The sequence below is a fragment of the Scardinius erythrophthalmus genome (genome assembly GCF_964197995.2).
Source record: "Scardinius erythrophthalmus genome assembly, chromosome: 18".
Lineage (NCBI taxonomy): Eukaryota > Metazoa > Chordata > Actinopteri > Cypriniformes > Leuciscidae > Scardinius > Scardinius erythrophthalmus.
The window spans coordinates 17,456,245-17,482,444 of NC_138238.1; the positions used below are offsets into that span (position 1 = coordinate 17,456,245).

The following is a 26,200-nucleotide window of genomic DNA, read 5'->3' on the forward strand; positions in this document are numbered from 1 at the left end:
ATTTAGACTGATAAAACAATTTCTCTCTTGAAATTCCACAGAAAATGTATCTATAGTCAATAGCCTTGTGGGTATAGCATTCCGGAATGTAGTGCAGTTGCGCTTTGGGAGACCCGAGTTTGAGTCCTGGCTTGTGGTCCCTTCCCGATCCCATCCCACTTGTCTTCCCACTTGTTAAGTTCTGTCCCAATAAAGACAAAAATTCCAAAAATAAACCTTTGAGAAAAAGAAATGCAGTTTTTAGCTTTACAGGAATGTCTTTTTCAGCATAAACATGTTTCATGGTGCCTTTTCAGAATTGTAGTCAAGTTTCATCACCATTGATAGCTTCACGTGGTTCTTTTCTACAAAGTTCAGTGGTAACCCACTGAAATGAGATTATTAAGTCTTTGTGGTTTTTCTCAACTTCATTCCCCTAAAACAAATTAGTGATTTAATGAGTGACTTTCTCACAACGAGACTTCCCAAGCCAGAGAGGAAGACGTGAAATTTAGTACCTCAAAAAAACTTTCTTCATGAGCACAAAATCCTCAACACACTCAGCAAAGCTTATACTTAAATCTTAGTGTGAGACCGGACATCTGGGTGTTGCTCTTTGCCTCTCCTGGGGTAGGAGAACAGGTTTATTTTGTCTTTTTTTTTTCACAAAATTGATCCTGAGGTTGTGTTTAAATATAGATGGCCAGGATAATGTCCCTTAATGACTTAGATTTAGGCTGACGTGATGATGTCATTGTCCCCGTTGAGTTAATGTGGCCTTGGGCACCATTCCTGTCTTCCGGTCTGAAAACTCACCTCATTGTTGTCAGTGACACAAAAGACAGAGATAAACCCAGAAAAAGTAGGACACAGAAGAATCCATATAAACAAGAGTGGTTTAGCACTAAAAGAAGGGGTGACTACACAGTCCTGACATTTTAGTCGCTGTGCAGTCCGTTAACAGTCGGCAGTGTTGTTTCCTTCATTCCCGTTTCCTCAGACAGTGACCTCCGTCTTGCTGTTGGTCTGATAGGCCTTAAGTTTGGGATGGGACTGATACAGCGGTTGTCCCCCGTAGACCGTGGGCTGGGAGATGAAATCCGGTAGTGTTTTTATGCTGTACTGTCTCCTGCTGCTGTAGATCTGTTGGCGAACAGAGGGTCCTGGATGCGAGGTCTGCCGGTGGACGTGTCTTTGTCCAGAATCCCAAGCTTTGAAGGCTGAGCTGGAAAGTTGAGGGTGGGTGATGGTTTTTGGGATGCGGGTCCTCTCCAACTGGTTGGTTGGGATTGAGATGGACAGGGGGGAATGGATGTCATGGGAGGGGAGTACCTGGTGGAGATAGGACTTGTCTTTTGGGTGCATTGACATCGGTTGGAAAGGTACAGGAGGGGAATGATACTGGGAGAAATCCATTAGTGGATAGCTCTTGTAGTAGCCCCGGCTTGCAGTATCGGCTGTAAGGGAGGAGAAGAAATGGAAGAAGTTAGACAGACAAACATAAGATTGTAATTGAGCTACAGTGGGTCTTTATGTGGAAACGGAGCTCCTAAAGGGGCAAGGGGATGGAAAAGAATATGAAGGAAAAGGAAAATGTAAATTCCACTGCTATTGGGTTCTCTCACAAAAGTTCTGTGTTTCCCAGAGAAACTTTAAGTTCGCTTGTAAATGCTTGGCATTCTTTGCGAGGAAATGCAAAGTTTCTTGTAGGGTATGTGAAAGTTTCACGAGTGAATGCAAAAGTTTGGTGAGAAAATGCAAAAATCTTTTGAGCGAATGCAGAGTTTCTTCAAGGAACGTGAACTTTTTCTGAATGAATGTAAAATTTTGTGAGTGAACACAAAGTTACTCAGGGGAATGCAAAAGTTTTGCGAGTGAATACAAAAGTTTTGCTAGCACAAAGTTTCTCAAGGTAAAGTAACCGTTTTGCGAGGACACGGAAAAGCGTTAAAATATAATTTCTCCATCAACATTTACACTAAGGGCCTCCCATATGTGTTTGTCATAGTTGAAGGAATAAATCCATGTTGCATGTAAGTAAGTGAACAAAACTTAGGCCAATTGGAGTGCGATTACCATGTATACATGTTGGACGAAGATCATATTTTATAGGTCTGTTAGTTAGACTTCACAAAAACCAGACTGGTATGATTTCAATTTAACCAAAGTGTTTTGATGACATTTTAAAAACACAAACTATTGTTTTAGTCCAATTGAAATCAGATTTTTAAAGTCCATGTACACATATTTAAAACAATTATTTTTTTAAATCATCAAAGATCTAATAAAATAATGTACACCATGTAAAATCCATCCATTGGAACCATGAGTTAGGCGTCTCAACTTTAAAACAAGTCTTGATGAAGGCCATAAAACAGCAGTGTCTGTATTCCTGTTGAGATGTCCATTGGGAGCTTGTCTATTTTATTAAACACTGACTTTATGTTCCCTGAAATGTTTAAAGGTCATGCCTCGGACATGAGTTATCTCTCTTCTCACGGTATTTACCTGCGAGCTGCTCACTCTGTCTCGCTGAATTAATGTATGCTAGATGCACTTGTTCAGTTTGTTCTTGTATTGACTAAATCAGAAGGTTTTAGAAGGTGTGTATGTCAGGGGACATATTTTATATCGGGCTAGGTGCCTGAATCACAAACAAAAATAAAAAAAAGAATTGAGTTCCTGTGGATGCTCTTTTGGTCTTAGCCTCATCAAATCCAGTATCAAATTTATAAACTGATGTCAGATGGCATTCTTTCAAGTAACATAGTCATCAAATTATATTTGTATCCTTTTTTCTCATTCATTACTTTCTTCTTGCCACAAAGTGATTCAAAGAGATGACATCTGAAAATCCTTGAGCTTACTACATAGGCTGTATTGTCTGTGTGCATCATCTTCATCATCACCATAACCACGGTGTGCTGATTGCAGACCATTCTGTTCATATGTGAATGTATCTAATAATGTGTATGTATTATGTATGTGTCATTATGTCACTGAATCATTGTGATCCAGACACTATTGGCTTGACATGTCCCCAGAATATAGGGCAGGCTAATGCTCCTGCTTAAATGGACAAAAAACCTCTCAAGGCCGCAGCTTTTTTTCTTTCTTTTTTGTGCTGTCTTTTAAAATATGTCATTCTTTAGCAAAGTACGCAAATAGCCATTTATTATGTAAAAGTTTTTTCAACCAATTACAAACTCGAGAAAATAAGAACAGTAATTTGGTACTCTCACACATACAGTCTATTTTTGTAGAATTAACTTTTTGCATCGTGTGTGAACAAGACCCATTGTTGAAATTACCAGAGCTTATTTGCTGGCTGAAGACATTGTAACAATACCAAAATAAATTCTGTATTGATGCATTTACAACACCGTAAGATTAATGATTTGAGTATATCAAAGTTTTGAAGAAGCGGATTCAGTTAAAGCCCATTCACACCAAGAACAATAACTATAACGATAAACTGTATTAGCATTCACAAATTACAAAAATGTTCTGTTCATTATAAGCATGTGCTGCAGTTATGTCGTCAGCTGGCTTAAATGCTCAAGCTCTTTAATGGGGCCAATGAGAATTGTCAAGTGGAATTTTTCATTCCACTTCCCACACAGATATAACAGGAGGTGGGGAGGTGCACCCCACACTTTGAAAACCCCTGATCTAGAATGCTGTCTAACACTTGATGGATGTTCTGTCAAGTCTTCGTCTTCAGTTAGTAACCTGGGTGTGCTCTTAGATACCATTCTTTCATTTGAAAGCCACAGTTTTAGCATCTGTAAAGCTGCATTTTTCCATCTTAAAAATACATTTAATTTTTGACATATGCTCACAATGACAAAATGGACAAAAGTTAGTTTGTGCATTCATGACCTCAAGGCTAGATTATTGTAATGCTCTACTGGGTGGTTGCCCTGCACGCTTAATTAACAAACTCCAGCTGGTCCAAATTACAGCAGCTAGAGTTCCTAGAAGAACTAGGAAGTATGACCATATTAGCCCAGTTCTGTCAACATTGCATTGGCTCCCTGTATTAAACATTGCATACATTTTTAAATCTTGCTAATTACTTACAAAGCATTAAATGGTTTAGCTCCTCAGTACTTGAGCGACCTCTTAACACATTATAGTCCTTCACGTCTATTGCGATCTCATAATTCTGGGCAGTTGATAATACCTAGAATATCAAAATCAACTGCAGGCGGTAGATCCTTTTCTAATTTAGCACCCAAACTCTGGAATAGACTTCCTAGCCTTGTTCAGAAAGCAGACACACTCTGTCAGTTTAAATCTACACTAAAAACACAACTCTTTAACCTGGCATACACCTAACACATTATCAATTTCTATTATTCAAATCAGTTAAATGATTGTTAGGCTGCATAAATTAGGTCAACCAAAACCGGGAACACTTCCTATAATATCCGATGTACTTGTTACATCGTAAGAAGAATGGCATCTACGTGAATATTAGTCTGTCTGTCTCTCCCTTATGGTTACTGTGGTCAGCCAGATCTGATCCATCCAGATCAGATGGAGGACCTGCACCTAGACACGACCAAAACGCAACCCTGAATGTCAGCAGAGACCGTGTCTACTAGACAATCCCCTGTGAAGGCCTTGTCGACATGATAGCCATCGGCACAGATCCTCAGCAAAGACCACAAGAACCAGACAGGTCCAGACACCATGTTCATTACTTGGTCCACAAAGAACTGGTCCCCTTAACTGAGCCTAATTTCTCCCAAGGTTTTTTTTTTCTCCATTCTGTCACCTGATGGATTTTGGGTTCCCTGCCACTGTTGCCTCTGGTTTGCTTAGTTGAGGACACTTAATATTCAACCATATTGTTGATCTGACTGTACTGACCTGACTGAGCTGGAAGATGTCATAATTTTTGGCAAAACTGCTTTATAAATTAAATGAACTCATTTAATAATTGATGATCTTTACAACGGAACTGAATCAACAATGAACTCAGTCTCGAAACAGAGAATTGCAATTGCTTTGGCATAGCAGACCCAGGGGTGCCGTGCCCCGTAGGAGTGCGAGCACACTCCACGAGAAGTGTTGCATCCTCGTCTCTTGTGAACGGCGACTCTCTAACAGACGTCTGCAGAGCAGCGAGCTGGTCGACACACAATACTTATGTGAGATTTCAGAATCTCCAGGTTTGAGCCAGTTTTGTCCTGTGTGTTATCAGGTATGAACAGGTAAGCTGCAGGAAACTGGCAGGATGTACTGCTTGCACATAGCGCCTTCCCCTATCTGAGGTGGTAACGTGCAAAAAATAAATAAAAAAATAACAAAAAGAAACAGCTGAAGTGACCTGTTTCCATTGGAAGAACTGTTCTGTCTGTCCCTACGTAGTATGAGGGACTACATGGCATATGTGGGGCATTGGGAAAGTCATGATGCAGCGAGTGCACTTGTTATCCGGCCCGACATCTGAACCACCAAACCTCGTGACATGGTTCAGCTTGTTGTGCCGTTTTCCAAAGGGACCCCTAGTGTCAGTAGATCGACAATGTCGAAGTGACTGACAGACTGAGAACATCTTGCTTACTGTTGTAACCTTCATTCCCTGGTGTAGGGAACAAGACATTGTGTCCCTCCTGCCACAACACTGAACTAACCGCTGAAATGGCCGGGGCACTGTCTCTGCTCCTCAGTACAAACCTGAATGAGTGGATGCAAGCCACCTCCTTTTATACCCATATGTCCAGGGAGTAGCATGCAAATTTTACTCGCCAATTCTCATTGGCCTTTTCTTAAGTATCAGAGGTGTTTGGAGCTCCCAAGTGTGAACTCTAGTGTCAGTACATCTACAAAATGTCTAATTTCCTCCATCAGGGAACAGAGGTTACAACAGTAACCAAGACGCTATCTATTTTGTGGAGAGAATACCAGCAAATTGACAACCTGAAACAAAAGAGCTCTTCTCCATGTGAGACGAAGAAAATAGTTGACAGATTAAGGGTCTATTTAAAGGTAATTTCCGGCAAATTACTAGAAGTTGACAGCATTTTGGTGCTGTAGCTGTTACATGTGTGAATTGCGGATGTGGTAAATTTATGAGAGTAAAGGCCCGTTCACACCAAGCACGATAACTATAAAGATAACGATAAAGATAACTATATATGCGTCCACACCAACGACCGATAACGGTCTTTTTATTCTAAGCACGCGCGCGCCCGGATGATCCAGATCCGTTTCAAATGCGCGAGACCTTTAAATTAGAATGGATTCTGATTGGCTGTCAGTGTTTTATCGTTCGACAGCTGGAAAAAAAATCATTCTGAAAGTGATCCCAACGATATCGTTCCTCATATCTTTATCGTTATAGTTGTGGTGTGAACTCTGTTATTCTTTAATATGGAGAACGATTTTTAGAATGATATCTTTATCGTTATCTTTATAGTTATCGTCCTTGGTGTGAACGGGCCTTTAGACATTTTTATTGCAATTTAATGTTTGTGTGTGAAAGTGGCCACTGATTGCCTTCCAAACAAAGATAAATACTATGCATCGTGAACAATAAAAACATCAAAATGTTTGAATGAGATGTAATAAACAAGGGAGAATGTTTATAGGAATCATCTCTTTTACCTGAAATAACTAGATTATTTGCAGCTGAACTGAAAATAAAACTAAATTTCCCTCATTATACCTCTTTACACTAAGCCATTATAAAGGTCTGATGAGGCAAAAAATCTAGCGTGGCAGTGGATAAGCAACACCTTTTGTGTAGTGAGGGTTCTGGGAAAACACTTGAATGTACACGTCTGTCTAAAAGTGTAGCCACCGGCACTGGGATGTTAAATAATATCGGGACTGACAGAGTAAACAAGTGCCCCAACTGTGGTCCTGTCATGATTCATGTCTTGTTTCACTGGTTTTGTGTTAGGATTTTAAGTTGTGGTGTTTTCTGTTCCTATTGTTTCTGTGGTCACTGCCTATGCTCAGTTCCTGTGTTGGGCTTTGTAGTCCTTTTGTTGATTGGTTCCCCCTGTTAAAAAATCATGAAATCACGAGAGGGATCACCTCCATTTTGGCCAAATGAGCCAGTAGCCCCTCAGTGCAGTACACGAGATCCGGGGGGCGGAGTTGGATCCAGATATAAGGGGTGGAGATTGGTAGGTTTAGGGATTAAGGGTCGAGATGGGTAGGTTTAGGGATCAGGGGGTGGAGATGGGTAGGTTTAGGTATATGTAAGGTGGGAGGAGTCGGATCTGGATCCGACTCTTCCCCGTGGATTTCATGTTCCGCAGTGAGGACCATCTCAAATGAGCCAGTACTATAAAGTCTGTCACATAGTCCTTCAGATCTCCTTGATCTCCTTGACGGAGACTCTTAATCCTCACAGCTGGATCCATGAGGAGTGAGGTTTTTTAACAGAATAAACTTCAACAAATCCAACACGGACACCAGAGAACCAGGTAACAGAATAAGCTCACCAAATATATAGCCATGAAGGACAAGACCTGACAAAGAACATGGGAGACACAAGGGTATAAATACACAAGGGCTAACAAAATAAGACACACCTGGCAACAATCAAGACTAATTAACAGGGGGACCTAATCAACAAAATGGGGGGGTGTTTGTATGAAGTTTAAAATCATTGGTTACCCGTAAGCCAATCACATAACGTTTGGTTATGGCGTGTGTTATCCGCATGCTCAGCCCGCCCTCTGTTCGTTGATTGGCCGGCTGTTTTGAGGCCGGAGGAAAACGGGGAAAACGGTCGCTATCTCAGACTGAGTACAGAAGCGAACTGAAATTGAGCGGAAGTACGAAGTCTGACGTAGTCAGGCTAATAGTAGCATGTCACTGTTCTTACCAACTGCTTTCAGAGAGTTGTACTTATTCAGCGCCAGGCCTGGTATGCTGAGGTTGCTTTGAGGATGAGAGAGTCCGGCCGGTGTACCGAAAGGGAAGCCGGCATTGTTTAGATGGTACTGTTCTGGAATACAGAAGGATAGAAGAACATTAAAATGAAAAGTTTGTATATGAGGGTACAATATTTCATGAATGAAAGTATGAAGTTTGAGGTCAATAATATTTCAGCAGTTATGCATTATTAATTGATCAAAAGCAACAGTAAAGACATAATGTTACATAAGATTTATATTTCAAGTAAATCTGTTCTTTTGAACTCTATACATCAAAGAAAAAAATATATATCACAATTTCCACAGAAATATTAATCAGCACAACAGCTTTCAACATCAATAATAAAACTTTCTGAAGGATCATGTGACACTGACTGGAGTAATGGCTGATGAGTAGTTTATCTATTTTCAAAAGCACAAACTACTCTGTTATGTGCAGGCTGCTGTTAGTGGGAAAACATGCTGTTGATTGAGTCATTTTGTTGAACTGCAATAGAGAACTATTTAAATCCGCTCTATATGCAGTGACCCTATATTGACCATTGAAATGTGGTTCAGATGCTCCAGCCTGAATGACCTATTTTTCTTTGTAAGCTGTGGGTGACAGCACAGGAAGGACATTGATGCATTTAATGAATGTTAGATGTTGCTTTCTTTTTTCCTGTTTGTTCCATTACTCATTAGTCACATCTCATTTAGCACGAGCGATGTGTTGAGAGATGTGGACAGCCGTTCTTTTAGGGCAAACCTGTGTTACACATTCTGAAATCATCCGGGCATTTCCAAGCAGTGGTAATGTGTTTTTAATGCTTTAAATAAATGTTGCATTAAAGCCAACAGTATACCCTTCAGTGTGTTAATTCAGACAAGTATACCCAAAAACTCTGTCGGGGACTGTTCTGATGCCATCATGGTGCATCAAAGGCATGTCTGGGTAATTCTAATGTTCATTTTCATGCAATCGGTTGAACCAAGCTTGCTCAAGATCATTTAAGGTATTCTCTGCTTTTTAATCTCTGCAGGTGTAGATTAGCTGTCTTTTATGTTGTTTAAGGGAAGTTTTACGCTTCTCACCAGGTCTCTTTTCTAAACCTTAACTAAGAGTGTGATGCCCTAAGGACATTAGCACTGATATTAACCACCATTTACTATCCATGTGCCCTCTTGACACTCTCGGCTGTGTTTGATAATGATGAAGAGTAAAGGGAGGAACTAATGAAGAGGATTTGTCGGGGTAAAGCAGGATGCAAGGCTTAAGCATCACAAAGAGAAATCAAACCAGACTGTTCGTAAGATTAAGTATATGTGATCTAATTGAGCGAGAGGGATAGATGAGCGAGGGTGATGTACTCTGTACAAGTTAATGTATTCATTAGGTATTTCTGACTGGACCTTTGAAGTCAAAATCATTGTAAGAAAGTCCAGAGGGGTAATAACAGCTTTTGATACATTATGTAATATTTTTAGGGCTGTGTGCATTATGTACTGAGGGGTTTAGCATATTTCAAAAGCAGTTGCTGAACAGTTTTCAGATTCCTAAAGGTCCTAAAGCGCACAGCATTGTTGCTTTCCATGCATGTGACCATTAGTGTACAATTATAAATCTAATGTATGATAAACATTTAGTTGCTGTGGAAAAATATGTTATCAAAAATAATAACCAGATTTACAAAATACCTTTTCTCTATCTTCCCATAAGTGCCGGCATGAACTGGGATTTTTTTTTTTTTTTTTTAAATAGCCTGTTATTGTTAACTAAAACTGTTAAAAAAAAAAAGTTAATTGAAGTAAAATAAAATGTAAATATTAAATGAAAAACTAAAATTAGAAGTGTTGCAACTAATTGAAATATAAGTTGAAGTTGAAGTACTAAAATTACTTATCTAAATTCAATTCTAAATAAATGAAAACTAATTAGAAATATAAAAAACTACTAAAAATTACAAATAACATTCACATAGTGTATATACAGGGTTTAAAATTAACACCTGGCAACCCGCAAAATGCGGGTTCAAATCTACTGTGGTGGGTAACACATATCAGCACACTAGCCAATTTGGCGGCTTATGATTCATAAATTATGTTCTATCAATTTGCATGGCATTGCTATCAAAATTAGCAAAAATGAGGGTCGCGCGTAAAGAGGGTCGACAACTGAGTCTTTAAAATTCCCATCTGCTATGCGATTGGTTAATGCTCCGCCAGAGCCTTAGGAGACAATTAAGAGACTAATTTTTCCAACCCGTTCTCTAAAATGCTGCATGACCATGACATTTGGGCAAAAAGCACCCTAGCGTCTTTATTGCTACGTGCAGGTCATTATAAGAGAAGTCACAGAGAATTTTGTTTTTACTTCCATTTTATTTTATTTGTATCCGCAAACAGAGATTGACTGTCGTAAAAAGCTGAAAACAATACATTGATTCAGAATCAGATTTAATAACAAATATATTTAAATCTGTGACTTTGATTGCATATAACAAGTTAAAAATAACTATTACAATGAAAACTGAAATTGTAAAAATAAAAGGTAGACCTAATTCAAAATGTAAATACATTTTATAATCGTATAAATAAAACTTGACTACAACCCACAGTGAAGAATCTTCCACTATCTGCATAATTGTCACTATACTTTAATATTTTAGAAATAAGCTTGGATGTTTTTAGATTGCAAGGCAGCACAATGTATATAAATAAATTGCTAAATGTAAAGATGATTAATAGATCAAATGCATGCAGTTAAATCAAGTAGGCATGTGCTAAAATAAATTAATATTGTTAATACAACATATCATAAAATAAATATGTAAAAAATATTATATTTAAAATATATATATATTAAAAAAACATGCAAATTATTTTCAACAGCCGACAAGTCTCGGTGAAGCCCATTCCATCCCTCTAACTATCATATTTTTTCCAAAAGCATCCATGTTACGACTGTCTTAATGTTATTTGAGGTTTTTTGGCTTCAGGGACAGACTAATGTATAACTCAAAACAAAGTGAGATCCCAAAAGTGACTTCTCAAGCCCATATAAACTCAAAGGTAAACATCCTGCCTGTCATATTTGGGGATGCAATGTGATTTGAATGGGGGATTGAGAATGTGCAGCAGAGATGCACTAATATGGGACGGGGTGGCATCTGTGCATTTGTGCGTCATTGTTCACGCTCTTCACTGGAGTGCCACCATTTCCCACTGAAGGCCTGTTATGTATGTTCTTAGCCCTGAAGCAATGTAGACGTCTGTGATGATGCTTTAGTGTGAGGTATGTCTCCTTGTGAGTGCGCGCGTGTGTGTGTGTGTGTGTGTGTGTAGTGGCATATAAAAACAAAGCCTGAAATGCCAGAGGCAGAGAATTAAAGAGCGGACTGCATAAGGGGAAGTCTAAAATTGGACCGTTCGTCTTTGTGTTGTATGACACTGTCATGCCATAGCACATGTGCTCATATCAACACACTTTCTGATGCCTGATATTAACCTCTGCTCACGTGGATAGGCTTGAGGTTTAGACTTCCTGTTATTTAAGTTTTTATTTTTTTCAAAGGTGAAAATGGGATGGGTGTGTTTTACCTATGCCAGAATATTCTTGCAAAATTACAGAAAATACAATATTTTTGTCTTTGGGCATCTTGGTAAGATAGAGAATGAAGAGGAAAAAAAATGTCAGGAAAACATTGAAAGCATATGATACACTCTTGGGTTCACCCAAAAATGAAAATTCTGTCTGAAAGACCTGTCTCTGACCTGAATGAAATACTCACCCTCAAGTTGTTCCAAACCTGTATGAATTTCTTTCTTCTGCTGAACACAAAAGAAGATATTTTGAAGAATGTTGGTAACCAGACAGTTGATGGACCCCATTGACTTCCATTGTAGGAAAAAAAAAGTACAATGGAAGTCAATGGCGTCCATCAACCGACATTCTTCAAAATATCTTCTTATAGATATTATAGTAGGTTTTACTTCTCTTTTTTTTTTTTTTTTTTTTCATCCTCTGATGAATTGTTCTCTATAGGGCCAGGAATTTCAGCTTCAGTTTAGTAAATAAGGTTGATTTTGATTTCATGTTGGCTGTAAATGAAAGGGGTTGTTGCTTCAGCTTCAGCTTCAGCTCATATACAACATAATGCTATTGGTGCCACAATATCCAACATCTCTTTCCAGACATCTTGTGATTACACAGCCTCAGGCCCTTGAACCATCTAGAGCTTATCACACTTATTTTTCCAGGCACTGTGGCCGTGTAATGTTCCCAATTTAACCCCAGATAAAAGCCAACGCGAAGACATGTCTTTTGACCGTGACATTAAATGTCACCTTCCCAGATCAAGACCAAAAACAGCACAAGCACTATAATCTTCACACTATTACTGAGGACGCAGAAAGTACGCAGTGAGATGTGTACAGTCACATCGCTAAAACCTCTAAGCACTGTGGAGCGAAACTTAAATCCCTTTCATAAAGAGCAGAGGAAAGTGTGCCGCTTAAGCCTGGCACAGACGCTGGATATCAGCATAAACCCCACATCAACTGTCGGTCTGAAGCCCGCTGTGTCTCACGTCCGTGTAAATCCACCCAGTGCAATCGACCTCGCTTGTGTTTAAAGATGAGTAAGAAAAGGAGGTTCTAGATTTATTTTCCTCTGGCTCTTGAGGAGAAATGGAAATTATGGGGGAGAAAACCAAGGATAACCAGAGAGAGAGAGGCACTATCTAGATCAAACTCACAAGTGGCAAGATGCACAACCCGGGAACATTCACTGTTATGAGGGTGAGGGTAAATCTCAATAAAAGTATTTATGCCCATTACTAAATAATTCTGATTGAAGTATTTGAAGATGAATGAATGAAATTGCGAATAAATCATTGTATTGCAGTATTTTTTACTGTAATATATTAAAGTATGCATATTAAAAAATATATAGACACATTTTTCTGGATTTCTCTCTCTCTCTCTCTCTCTCTCTCTCTCTCTCTCTCTCTCTCTCTCTCTCTCTATATATATATATATATATATATATATAAAGAGTTGAGATGCAAAAGCCTCTAAGTGCCATCTGAAAATTTCTTCTAGAATGATCATTTTTATCAAGCTCGTATATTTAAGTTCAGTAATTTCACTTAAATGACAATTAATAGGTAATTTTCATTGCCATTTAAGTGAAATAACTGAATATATATATATATATTATATTATATATTATATATATATATTATATTATATAATATATATATAGTGTATATATATATATATATATATATATATATATATACAGTATATATATATATATATATATATATTATAATGCAATATTATAAAATATAAAAATATAATGCAAGTTTGGAACGATATCAGGGAACATGTCAGAATTTTTATTTTTGGGTTTACTATATACCCTTATAAGATGTGATTTGCTCAAACTGAGGGCATAATTGTGATAGCTCAGAGATTTGTTTGCACGACATTGCAAGATTCAAACCTACAACTTTACCAGCCAGCGAGGAAACTCATGCACTTATTTAATTATTTAAAACTGAATTTCACTTTTTATCACTGAAGCATATTTTGATGGACTGTGATGGCTTGAACTTTTTTCAGTTGACTCTGAAAAGATTTTTAATGAAGTATGAAGAACGAAGACCAGATTTAGTTTTAGAATCTTTATCAAAGATAAACTTTCCCTTAAAGATAAACCTTTTATATTTTTTTACTTAACTTTTTATTTTTTACTTGTCTTTCACTTTTTTTCTCATCATGAATATAGGTAGCTGGCGTTAAACAATAAACAAACAAATATTTGTTGTTTTTGCTATCAACAAGAACAGAAAGTGAGCAGCTGTAAGCCAGTGATTCACAGTGTACGTTGTCATACAATACTCTTGGGAAGTGAGCCCCGTTGGGAAGCTGTGCGAGCAGACATGTACAAAAGTGATGCATCCATAAATGCAGAATCTATAGCAGTGTTGTTGTTTTTTTGCATGTAGAGAGAACAGCAGAGTAAGTGATCTCACCGCTGCGGCTGCGAAGCATCCTGGCAGAGATGCCATTTGCACCGACAGATGTGGTGCTGCTTAATGGTCCATCCACAGGACTCACCTCCCCTCCTGGCTGCTTCAGCAACTCCTGCAGAGTCCTGTTAGGAGACAAGAGTAATCATTTACTCAAACATTAGAGGGATGTCATTCAGGATTGAATCAAGAATGCGTTTATATTTACCGTTGAATTCTTATATTTGTGACAGGAACTAGAATTGAAATTCCCAATTGAATTTTAGGAAGTACAATTCAAATTATATTTTGAAATTTATAAATGCACTACAATTCAAGGGTTTGGGGTCAATGTCTCTTAAACACTCACCAAGGCTGCATTTATTTGATCAAAAAATACAGTAAAACAGTAATATTGTGAAATATTTTTAAAATAATTGTTTTAATATATTTTAAAATATGATTTATTCCTGTGGTGGCAAAGCTGAGTTATCAGCATCAATACTCCAGTCTTCAGTGTCACATGATCCTTCAGAAATCATTCTAATATGCTGATTTGGTCCTCAAGAAACATTTATTATTATTATCAATGCTGAGTTGCTTAATATTTTTTTGGATACTTTTTTTCATGATTCTTTGATGAATGGAAAGTTTAAAAGAACAGTATTTATTTGAAATATTTTTTTTAAGTCTTTACTTTCACTTTTGATCAATTTAATGTCCTTGCTTAATTTTTTTTTTCTTTTGTAAAACATAATCTTTCTGACCTCAAACTTTTGAACAGTCGTGTATTTATACTAATTTAATCTGTGAGCCCCTCCACTGTAAGAAATATTATTTTATAAAAAAAAAAATCAATTTTTTTGTTTTTTTCTCATTGGACAGTGTAGAGTAACAGGAAAGTAGAGGGGAGAGATAGGACAAAAAGATCAAAACATGACTCCGGCTGGAGTCAAACCCGAGTTCCCTTGAGCCAATAGTGCATATTTGTGTCATGGAAAAGTGCGCTGCCATCTGCACCAATCAGTCTGACAGAAATATAAAATTTTGTGGTTTATGTTCTAATCTCATATAAAAGGTGAGATCAGAAAATGATTGGATCTCATTTTGCCGACATATTGTCATAGGGCATTTAATCAGAGCAGTACTGTCCATAAAAACCATATCCCTTCCCTGTTTTGCTGAAAAAGTAAGGGTAAAGATCTGTAGATATGGCAGGGCAATATCAGTATAACAATAGTGGTTTGGAGCTGTGAGTGCCGAGGCTGACAATCAGCATATTGTCATATTTTATCAATACTGTCATTTAGCATCTGCTGGCAGTCAACAGACGGTTTGTGTAGCAGGCAGTCAATGAATTCACACTCAATATGTTCTCTCTACACACTGGATGCACTTTAAATCCATTACACTAGTCACATTAAACAATAAATATGTCTAAGCAGTTAACCACTCTTGGCATTCACAGGACTGCAGCTATGTTGGCTTTGTCCTAGAGTTCCCGAACCCTTTCCTGCATCCCTGTGTCCTCCTGGGTGCTGTGTTCTTCAAATCCTTGACACTCCATTATTGTTCTATTTCCTACGGCCTCCACTTGCATCCCTAGTGAGCTCTCTAATTCTGTCCAACACCCTTTAACCAACAAGGGACTGTGATGAGATCTAATGTGATTGTCAAGCACAAGCGCACTGGCCTTTGGCCGGCCGATGCCAGTGGCAGAAGGCCATCACGGCCTAAGAAAAACAACACATCAGAAAGGCATGAGAATATAGTCACCCTGGTGATGACTTCTTCCAGGGAAGACAGAAAAAGCATTTGCTGTGGAGCTGGGAAACAGATACGAGCAGTGCAATTGGATGGGAGCAGCCGTTCCTGTGCCATCTCCGTTTGCATCCCATCCTAGTGTTTTTGGAATTCTCTTGAGGAGAGTAAAACTCAACTCAAACTAGAAGATAAACATCATCTGTTTGTTCTAGGTCTCTCTTGGGAGCTCACATGTATCAGTCATTGGGTAGGACAATGCTGGACAGATGTTTTCCAATTTGTCCATGATATGGGTGCCTGAGCATTTTTGGTCTTTTTGGGAGGACTCAGATGCAGTATAAATGGAAAATACGGAATATGAGTTAATGTGAGAAATGGTAATGCTCAATATGGCAGCTGTAGGAAGTTCTCTCTTTTAAGAACTGATCACAAGTTTGCTTTTTCTATATGCAGATTTACTGGACCGGCCTTGGAATTTGTTTAAGTTATGGAAACGAAATATGACACCATTGCTGTTAGTAAATAAATGTATCATTTGAAATATACAGAAGCTCTAAGAGGACACGGTCATGGGAAAAAAAATAAGAGGTGAGGAAAATATATATTTCAGTGTTTTTGCATTCGCTTGCAAAAGTTTTGTGTTCCTCGCAGTTGTAATCGAAATTATTCAACCCCCATTGCATATCAGGTTTATTGGCAAAATTGACTGACTTTCATCTGTTTGCAATGAACAAATCAAACAAAAGTAATCGAAATAGCTCAACACAACAAATATTTCAAGTGGTTTCCCCAAATTCAAATGAAAATGCAACGTTTAATGACTTCTGCAGTCTCAGTATTATTCAGCTCCTTCATGGCAAGCATCTTTAGTACTTAGTTGAACACCCTTTAGCTGTTATGACCTGCTGCAAATGAGATGTATAACCAGACACCAGCTTCTGGCAGCGTTTCTGAGGAATCTTAGCCCATTCCTCATGAGCAATGGCCTCCAGTTCAGAAATATTCTTGGGTTTGTGTGCTGCAAACACCTTCTTCAAATCCCACCAGTTCAGGTGACTGTGATGGCCACTGTAGACTGTAGAATCTTTCAGGACTTCTTCTGCAACCAAGCCTTGGTGGAATTTGAGGTTTGCTTGGGATCATTGTCCTGTTGGAAGATCCAATGACGCCCAAGCTTCAGCTTCCTCACTGACGGCATGACGTTTTCTCCTAGGATTTCCTGATACTTCAGTGAATCCATCTTGCCTTCCACATGCTGCAGGTTTCCAGTGTCAGAGGATGCAAAGCAGCCCCAGAGCATCACCGAGCCACACCCATGCTTAACTGTAGGCAGAGTGTTCTTTTCAGCATGCTTCATACTTCTTCCTCCAAATGTGATCCATAGGGCCGAAAAGTTCCAGTTTTGTTTCACTGCTTCACAGAACAGAATCCCAATACTTCTGTGGCTTATGATTTGAGCCCTTTTCTTGTGCTTTTGTCAGTAGTGGTGTATGTCTTGGAGTTCTGTGCTGTTGTGAGGGATTCTATTCAGGGGGTTGAATAATTTATTTTTTTTAGACTGCAAAAGTCATTAAAAGTTGCATTTTCAGTTGAATTTGGGGAAACCACTTGAAACATTTGTTGTGTTGAGCTATTTTAATTACTTTTGTTTGATTTGTTCATTGCAAACAGCTGAAAGTCTAAACTTTGCTAATAAACCTGATTTGCTATGGAGGCTGAATAATTTCGATAACAACTGTATATACTATAATTATGTATTATATACAATTATATATATTATTATAATTCAACTTAAAGGGGATTCATTGTTTGTTTGGGGATCTGTAGAAATATATATTTATAGAAATATAGAAATATATTTTATATTAATATATATTATAATATTGATATATTATAATTAATACTATTTAATTGTTAATTTGTTTGTTGATAAAATATATTGATAATTAGTTAAAAAATATATATATATATACATAATCTTGACAAACATTTTGGAGATTTTGTCCTTTACCCATTCTTTTCCCATTTATATGCCTATACTGCGTACAAAAAAAAAAAAAATTGCTGAAAGGAAAAATTGGTGCCATAATTGTTTGTGTATTGCATACATAAAAAATGGCTGACCTGTGGTTTTACCAAGATGGCCGTCAAGTGAACTGACTCGACTTCTGAAGGGACTTTTGAGATATTGTCTGTTTTCCTGTTAATCAGTATGTGAGGCTTTCTTTCTAGATTTTTCTAATTATCTGTCTCTCTTATCAAGAGAATATGACAAATGCTGTGTGTTTACCAGCTAGCGCTTTCATGTTGTTAAGGGGATAACAACTTAAAATCTTTTGGTGGTTGTTTTCATTCATGTCGACATGATTGTCCTCATTGAGGGTGATTTTTAGGATGTTCCATGCTTATGCTCAGACGTCTAAAGTCATTGCCTCCAGCTTTACTAGACGTCCTGCTGGGCTTTCACCCTTTGCCTCGGTGCATACAGACTCAATCCTGACTCCCGCTGCCATGATGTCTCACTCACACACTGAATATGAGTTGCAGAGAGTGACACACATTTATTTCTCCCACAACACAGACTAGTATGTTTAGAAAAAAAATATGGGCCAGTGTCTCGTAAACAGTGTAGGAGATCTGATAAAAAGGGCATCCTGGGATAGCGCCACTGAGTCCTTCCTGAGGGGTTCAGTTCTGGCAGTCGACCATGCTGGGTCAGAAGCAGTGCTATCTGACATGATTGTTCAATCACAATAGGGCCAATTTGTATCATCCTATGTCTCTCTCAGGCCTTGTCCACACTAATAGGTTTTCTTTTGAAAACGCATTTTTTCTCTCCGTTTTGGCCTTCCGTCTACACCGAGACTGCGTCGAATTTATATTTATGTAGACGTAGCCTCAGTCACGAAATCATCATTCTGTTCCTATTGCAGATAATGGTGCATTTTTTTCTCACAAACTGCCTCAGGGTTTGCTTTGTAAAGAAGCCAACAACTAGCTGGTATGGACATTTATTTGAAGGGCAGATAGTGGTTGTAAGGCAAATAATAATGTGTAAAAGGTTTATTTTTCTACTTAACTCATACTACACTTTAGGCTAGATTTACTAAACAGGACAAATTAGCGTGAGAGTGCAATTCCATAAAAGTGCGGATGGGAGTGGAAAGTTCTGCACTTAATCTAATGACGACATGCAAATTAAAGAAGACAGGATAATTTCCATAATGACCAACGCAATCTACCAAGAGAAAATTAGCATAGCATTGCAAACAAGCAGAAATGAAAGCTCTAGCGTAAGTTCTGCCAGGAAAACTCAATTGTTACGTCACTTATTACCTTCGCATCTAACCAATCGTGTTCTAATACTTGTAGTATAAAAGATCGCTACTTGCACATGTCTGAGTTCGCAGATGCTGATGCCAACATTCACCTCAATCCTCCTCCCCACCACCAGGATGGTCCCTGCCCATACCTCCCAGGGGGTCGGCTGCGGCCCTGCCTTCGTCTTCAGGCTTTTACCCTCTGATTGCGAGCTACGGACGGACTTCATAACACAATACTTGCTTGCTGGGCTGTTAATAAATGAATGCTTGTTACGTAATTTTGCCTCCCGAGACTTTCTGGTAGAACTGCTAGGTGATCTACAGTACTAACAACACAGGCACAAAATGGGTTAAGACAGGCATTTTGGGGTAAATAATTCCACAAATATCAGTAAATTGACTGGCGCAAAACTTAGTAAATCACCTTGCATGATTAATTTAAATACTCTCATGCCATAAATGTTGTGTCTGGAAGGGAAACTCCTACAAATGCATATAGTGAATCTGGCCTTATGTGTAAGAACTGAAATTTGTTTGGCTTTATTTAAATTCTTTGGCATACATGAGTATAAAACAATGGGAGCCTAAAGAGGTTCACCCTTTTAATAAAGAGTTGATATACACAGCTAACACAAATTACAGAACAAAGTCTTTTTGATTCAAATGAATAATTAGTATGGTTGTCTCACTTAATTGTAATAATCATTACTACATAATTTAGTGTAGTAATATAACCGGTTGCAGCGCAGTCATTCCAATGAGAGCTTGTACATGCAGCCCTGTCACATTTCCTCTGTGCCACGGTGTTTTATCCTGAACAGGGTTCTGTATCTTTGGATCTGTGTTGAGTGATTTTATCAGCAATTATTCTTAGAATGCCATATCTAATTATATTGCGGGAGGAACAGCTTCGCCTCGCTTAATGCTATGTAGAACTGAATTACTCTTATAATGTGTAACCCGCAGAAAACCAATTAGTCATATTCACATTGTGCCATCCCAATAGCCCCTCATGTCATTTACTTAATGTGCAGTTTAATGTGAAATAATTTGCACACTATTTCTATTACTTGCAGCAGAAGTTTAGGGAATTATTCATAGTGATATTTCTTACTTTGGTAATAACATTTTTATAGACAATTTTATTGACATGGTAAAAACGTTACATTGCCAAAGCATTAGAAATGTATGCCTGTTTTGCATTGTCAATTTCCGGTAGTTGGTCCTGTCCTGGTTGCCCTTTTGTCATCCTCTCTCTATCTTTTCGTCTCAAGTGTAATGGAGTAGGGTTGTGAAAATTTTCCTCTTTATCCTTTTACTCTAAACAACTACCACTAAATTAGGTGACCCCCCTCCCTGAGGTTTTCTAGCTTTTACAAGAAATGTGGTCAGATATTTCTATTGTAAGAGTCAGAAAGTTTTGCATTAGATCATCATGTCACCCAGAGGGCAAATTTAGAGATAGAGAAAAGCCCAAAGAAAGCGGTAATGAGTAGTTTGTCAGAGATCATAGACCCACACTTTAGCCTCAGAGGAACAGGAGGGCCTTGAAGTCACGATGGAGATGAGAGAGAGGCGGGGGGGCCAGGAGGACGCAAATGTCAGTGCACACTCACTAAGACTCAACCATGCGAGAGAGACGTCTTCAGAATAAGAGAGACACAAAGACACACTTGGACATACACATTAACACACAAACACAGCTACGAACAGCCACATCTCATTCATGTCAATTGAGTTCAGACAGTTTGGAGCCACAGGAAAGACACAGGTTAAAGCTCAGGGGTTTAAAGGTGGAGAGGGGGAGCTGGAGGAGAAGTATTCAGCTTGATCCCTCCTCCCACTTTGTCCTTCTCTCCTTCCATTTTTCAAAAAGTAAACCTGAATTTATCTGCAGACAAACGGTTTTTACAGAGACTCGCATATACGAGCTCTGATTTGAATGTGTCCGTACATTTCCTTTGCATTATAGTCTCATAGTCAGGGACTTCATTTTTACAGGTCATGGGGTTTTCAGACTTTTTAATGTCAAGGACACCCCAGATATGGAGATATAATGTAATTGCAAACAAAGGCAATACTTTCATGAATGCAGCATTTAAGTAGTAATAAATACAGTATGTTTAATTATGATGACAACTGAATTATTATTATTATTATTTGCCTATAATACAACCATTTTTAAATGTGATGCTTTAAATGTTTAAATTATTTTAAATTCAATTCAGATTCCTTTGTTTAGCGCTTTTCATAATATCACTGCAAAGAAGCTGTATAGAAAATAGTGCCATACAACTATTAGACAAGATAAAAGAAACAATGGCAAGGGAAAACTCCACAAGACAATATGTAAATTTACTTATTACTGTTAACATATTTCGAAAAATATTTTTTCTTAGTTTTCCAAATTGCCTTTGAGGGCATGCAAGTAGACCCACAATCAATTAAAAAATGCAACTGCACTTGACTGTGAGACTTGAGTTTTAAGCAAATGATCTGTGAAGGTGTGAATGGAATGTGAATGTGTGGTTATTTTACACACTTTTTTTAGTCTACAATACTTAAAGAAACGATTTTTAGGTTAAGTTTGACTCAAAATGATGTGGCCTCTTCTGATCTAGAAGGTCTCACATTATGTAAATGTGATATCTCAAAGATCTCAGCCCCTCCGGACACCCGTATGGTGGTATACTCTGCCCAGCATGCTGATTCTTTGTGGATGGGATATTGTATGGTTCAGAATCTTGCCTTTGGTCTCGGCAAGCTGCTTAAGATGTGATCTGAATCATGGATTTCAGTATCACTGCTGGAATCCACAGTGCATTATGTCTCACATTATCATGACTCACATTCTCTGTGTGGTCTATATTATTTTGTCCCCTATGATTTAGCATGTCCTTCATTGTTCACCAATGATACCCATTTATAGGCATATAGGCAATTTCTGTGCTTACATAACAAAACTATGATCAAAGTATAGATTGTATAAGTTTAGCCTGATTGATAAATACTGCTTTCCTCTTCCCCGATTAAGTAAGGGTTAGAGATTTTCATGGAATTTGACATACTGGTGTAACATTCAAATATTAAAGTGCCCCTATTATGCTTTTTCGAATATTATACCTTTTGTATAATATAGCTGTTTATAAATGTAAAAGGTCTGCATAGTTGCACAATAAATTAAGTTTATCTCCTAAATGAAAGTAATTCCAGTCTTCCTTCCTGCACAAACCTGTGTAGGTTTAAAAAAAAAAGGCATAATCCCATCCAGTGGTGTTCATTGGCTGCCCGTGAACAGCATCTACCTCAAACATTGTAGTAGCTGAGGCCTGGAAGAGTTTGGCGCGTGTTTTCGACATGTTGAGAAGACGCTGTTTTCTGCGCTGTGCTGTAAATTCACTTTGCATGCACTTATAATAGATGTCTTGAGTTGATATAGTAAAACAGATGCCATCATTGCTGTTCTTATCACAAGTGCTGAGGAAAATCCAGAGCTGAAATTTAGATATGGTAATGGGCATATCATTTCTGACATGAGCTGGTAGCGGTAGACCAATCACAACAGACTGGGTTATTTGACCAATCAGAGAAGAGTAGACTCTCTGAGAGGCAAAGAGTATATAAATACTTGTTGTTGTTGTTAGAAGTTACTTCTATACTCTTTGGGAGAGGTTTAGAGAGACCGAATCCTTTATCGAACCATTTCAGACTCTGTAAGAAATGAGATGATGCAGCAATATATATTATGAATAAATTGTTTTTGTCCCTATTGTAGGAGACCTCCAAAACAAAATTAAGAACCTCTAAATCATAATAGGGCCACTTTAAGGCATGGCTGAAAATGAAAGTGGGAAATTATTTAGGAGCCCAATTCAACATCTGAGCAATTGTTTGAGGTTCTTTTTAATGGTGTGAATGGAAATTTGAAGTATGGAAGTAAGATGTCTAGAGCAGCAGTAGCATCAAAAAGAGTTAATCTGTAGAGAAGTTGGTTTAATCTTAAAGCAGAGTGTTAATCTCGAGAGAACTCTTAATCTTGTAAGAAGAGTTAATCTGGTGTGCAGTTTTTAGCGTGTAGGAAATCTTGGAGAGGTGTTAACCTCGGAAAAATGCTAATCTTCGGATGAATATTTTTCGTTCTCCGCATGTGTTCATCTAGATAGGGCTGTTCGCATTACTGGGTCATTTCATGTCTAAAATGGAGTTGCGGCAGAATCCTGAGAGAATTATAAATTGTCTGTATTTTGTTTTATTTCTCATGACAGGTAATTTGATATTAATAAAGGGATTTTGAATATTTAGAACGATGAGAACAAAAGGTTTGATTGACATTTGGAGGAAATTGAGACATAAGAAAAAAATATTCTAGTTGAATGGGGTTAGCTTAATAATGCATCGATGGCATAAATATTAAAATAACCCTAGGACAATACTTTGCAAATTTTCTTCAACTCTTTTCTTGTACATATGATTGTTAAATTCAGAAAAGCAGCTTACATATTAATGGCTTTTGTCTGGGCTTTATCCTGCACACTACTTTGCTGTATATGATACAGATGTTAAGACTGGCCAAAATATCCTAGACCAAAATAGCTCTGGTTTACCAAAACACTCTGAACGTAATAATACGAACATACAATAAGCACTTTTAACATAAAAACATACAGACTTCTCTGAGTCTTTAGCTCTGTTACAAAACCTAGTGAGCGGTCTACCTAGACAGCATTTTAAAAACATATGTCTGCTTCTGGCACAAAGGCTATTAAAAAAGGTGCACTCAAAAATGTTCCCACAAGGGGAGTTTTACAGTGATGCCATAAAAGAAACATTATAGAACCTTTCAGTGAACTTTCTTAGTGTGAAGAACATTTAAAAAAAATATTCCACTATAAAAACCTTTTGTGCAATGGAAATATTCAATGGATGTTACCGGATCATCATGGAACCATATATGTGTAATAGATCCACTGGAGGCAAGTATAGTAGAGAACCCAAGTGCAGTATTTATTTAAACAAGACTAAAGATTAAACATAAAGGCATGGCATGGCATGGCATGGCATGGCATGGCATGGCATGGCATGGCATGGCATGGCATGGCATGGCATGGCATGGCATGGCATGGCATGGCATGGCATGGCATGGCATGGCATGGCATGAACTTAACAAACATTGGTCACAGGAAATAATACTTGACCAAGACACATGGCAAACATGAGGGCTTAAATACACAGACATAATTACAAGACAAGGGACACCTGTGAACAATGATCAGACAATTGACCAATGACAAGACACATGGCAGGATCACATGACAAACAGGGAATCACATGACAAAACACAGAAACATGACAATGACAAAACCAAAACGTGACAATATGCCAATAAAGAACCTTTGTTTTTAGTGTCGGCAGCATTCTTATGGTGCTTTAAGACAGTGGTTCCCAAACCTGTCCTGAAGGCCCCCCAACACTGCACATTTTCGTTGTCTCCCTAATCAAACACACCTGATTCAACTCATCAGCTCAATTAACCCATGTGATAATGAGCTGATGAGTTGAATCAGGTGTGTTTGAGTAGGGAGACAAAGAAAACGTGCAGTGTTGGGGGGCCTTCAGGACAGGTTTGGGAACCACTGCTTTAAGATACCATCTTTAACCCAAAATCTAAGACAACCTCACATTTATTGTTTGCGGAGAAGAAAAAGAAGTAAACTACTAGAAATGCATTGAATGTGCATATATTTCAAATCATAAAAGTATATATATATTTAAAAACTTGCAGAAATAAAAGTGTGCTCTTCACAACTATAGTTGTTAACACACTTAATACACATTATAAAAAAAATCACTTTTTAAGAATGTCAAATTAAAAATGTTACTTTACAGTACATTTTAAATCATTATGTTTTAAGCCTAGTCCCAGACTAAAATGCATGTATAAGCTGTTTTAACTAAAAGCAACTTGAACTGACATATCTTAAATGTCAGTGCCATTGTTTTGTCTCAAGATGCACACTAGTAATGTTTTTTTCTAAGGCATATTTATTAAAGCTAGTTAAATTTCCTAATTGAACTAAGATCTAATCCTGGCTTAATCTAAGCCCTGTCTGTGAAACCAGGCCTTAAAGATATACTTACGTCTTACTGAAGTGGGTCAAAAAGCACTCTTAAGTTCAACTAACTGCATTTCATTTCAATTTATAACTATAACTTTCAACTATAATAAATTAAAATTTAATTGTAAATAACATTACTTTCGCACTTAAGTATATCCTTTTAAAGTATATAATTTCAGCTGCTCCATTACAAGCACTCTTTTTAAAAGCATGCTAAAGTGTAGGCTACTTCTTTTTCACAAAGGCGTCCTAGAATGATTTGTGAAAATGTCCAAGAAATATCAGTTATAAAAACACAAAAAAGTATTAAATAACTATTTTACATAATGTGTGCTTTTTATTTTTTATAGTATTGTGATGGTTAGAGGTAACCAAGTTTAGCGGTAAGCTCTGTTGGAATCAATTGTGAGTAGTCACCCGTTTGTTTAATTAAGAGAGCACTATTTTTGTAGCGTGTAGTTATTGGACCATTTCAGATTAGTCCCTTATGGGGGTACAATTTTATTTAGGTTGTAGAACAGCTCACTATTTAGTTTTTTTTTTTTAAATACTACTCACCTGGAGCTACTTAGATCGTTCTGGCCTCCTCGGCTCTTCTCCAGCCCCAGTTTGGTGAAGATTCCCACCAGGACCATGATGGCCACCACGCCACAGATGATGTACACAATCATGTGAGTTCGATCCCGCTCATGGTCTGGCTGCACGTCAGTGTTGGTGGCCACAGGTTTTCCAGTGTTGGCCCAAATGGGAGTATCATAGTTGGAGCAGGAAGTCTGATCCAGTCGCTGCTGACGGAACTGGCAGCAGAACCGGTAGTAACAGGTGCCGCAACAGTACAAGAAGATACCTGCGTTACAATTAAAGGGAGGGTCCCACTGGCCCATCACATCATAGTAACCCCGGCAACGGGTGCCAGTGGACGGCACAGTATCCTCCTCCACCTCTCCAGGTGTGGTCAAAGTTGGAAACCCCTCTGATGTTACAGAAATCAACAAAGGATCTAAGGTCTGATTGGCTGTTTGGATGTCCAAATCAGTAGAAGTCTCGTCCTGTGCTTTAACGGCCGGTCCCAGAATGGCAGTGAGCAGAAGATGAAGTAAAAAACTATTTCCAGCCAT

At 38.0% G+C, this 26,200-nt stretch overlaps 1 protein-coding gene across 1 annotated transcript; it reads right to left on the reverse strand.

Moving 5' to 3' along the window:
* Positions 1 to 975: 975 nt before the first annotated feature.
* On the reverse strand, positions 976 to 26,200 carry shisa8b (shisa family member 8b; the record flags this gene model as incomplete). The annotated part of the gene is made up of 4 exons (XM_081393454.1): positions 976 to 1,436; positions 7,832 to 7,954; positions 13,904 to 14,025; positions 25,641 to 26,200. 4 exons carry the CDS (start codon positions 26,198 to 26,200, stop codon positions 976 to 978), a joined length of 1,266 nt encoding a protein of 421 aa, XP_081249580.1.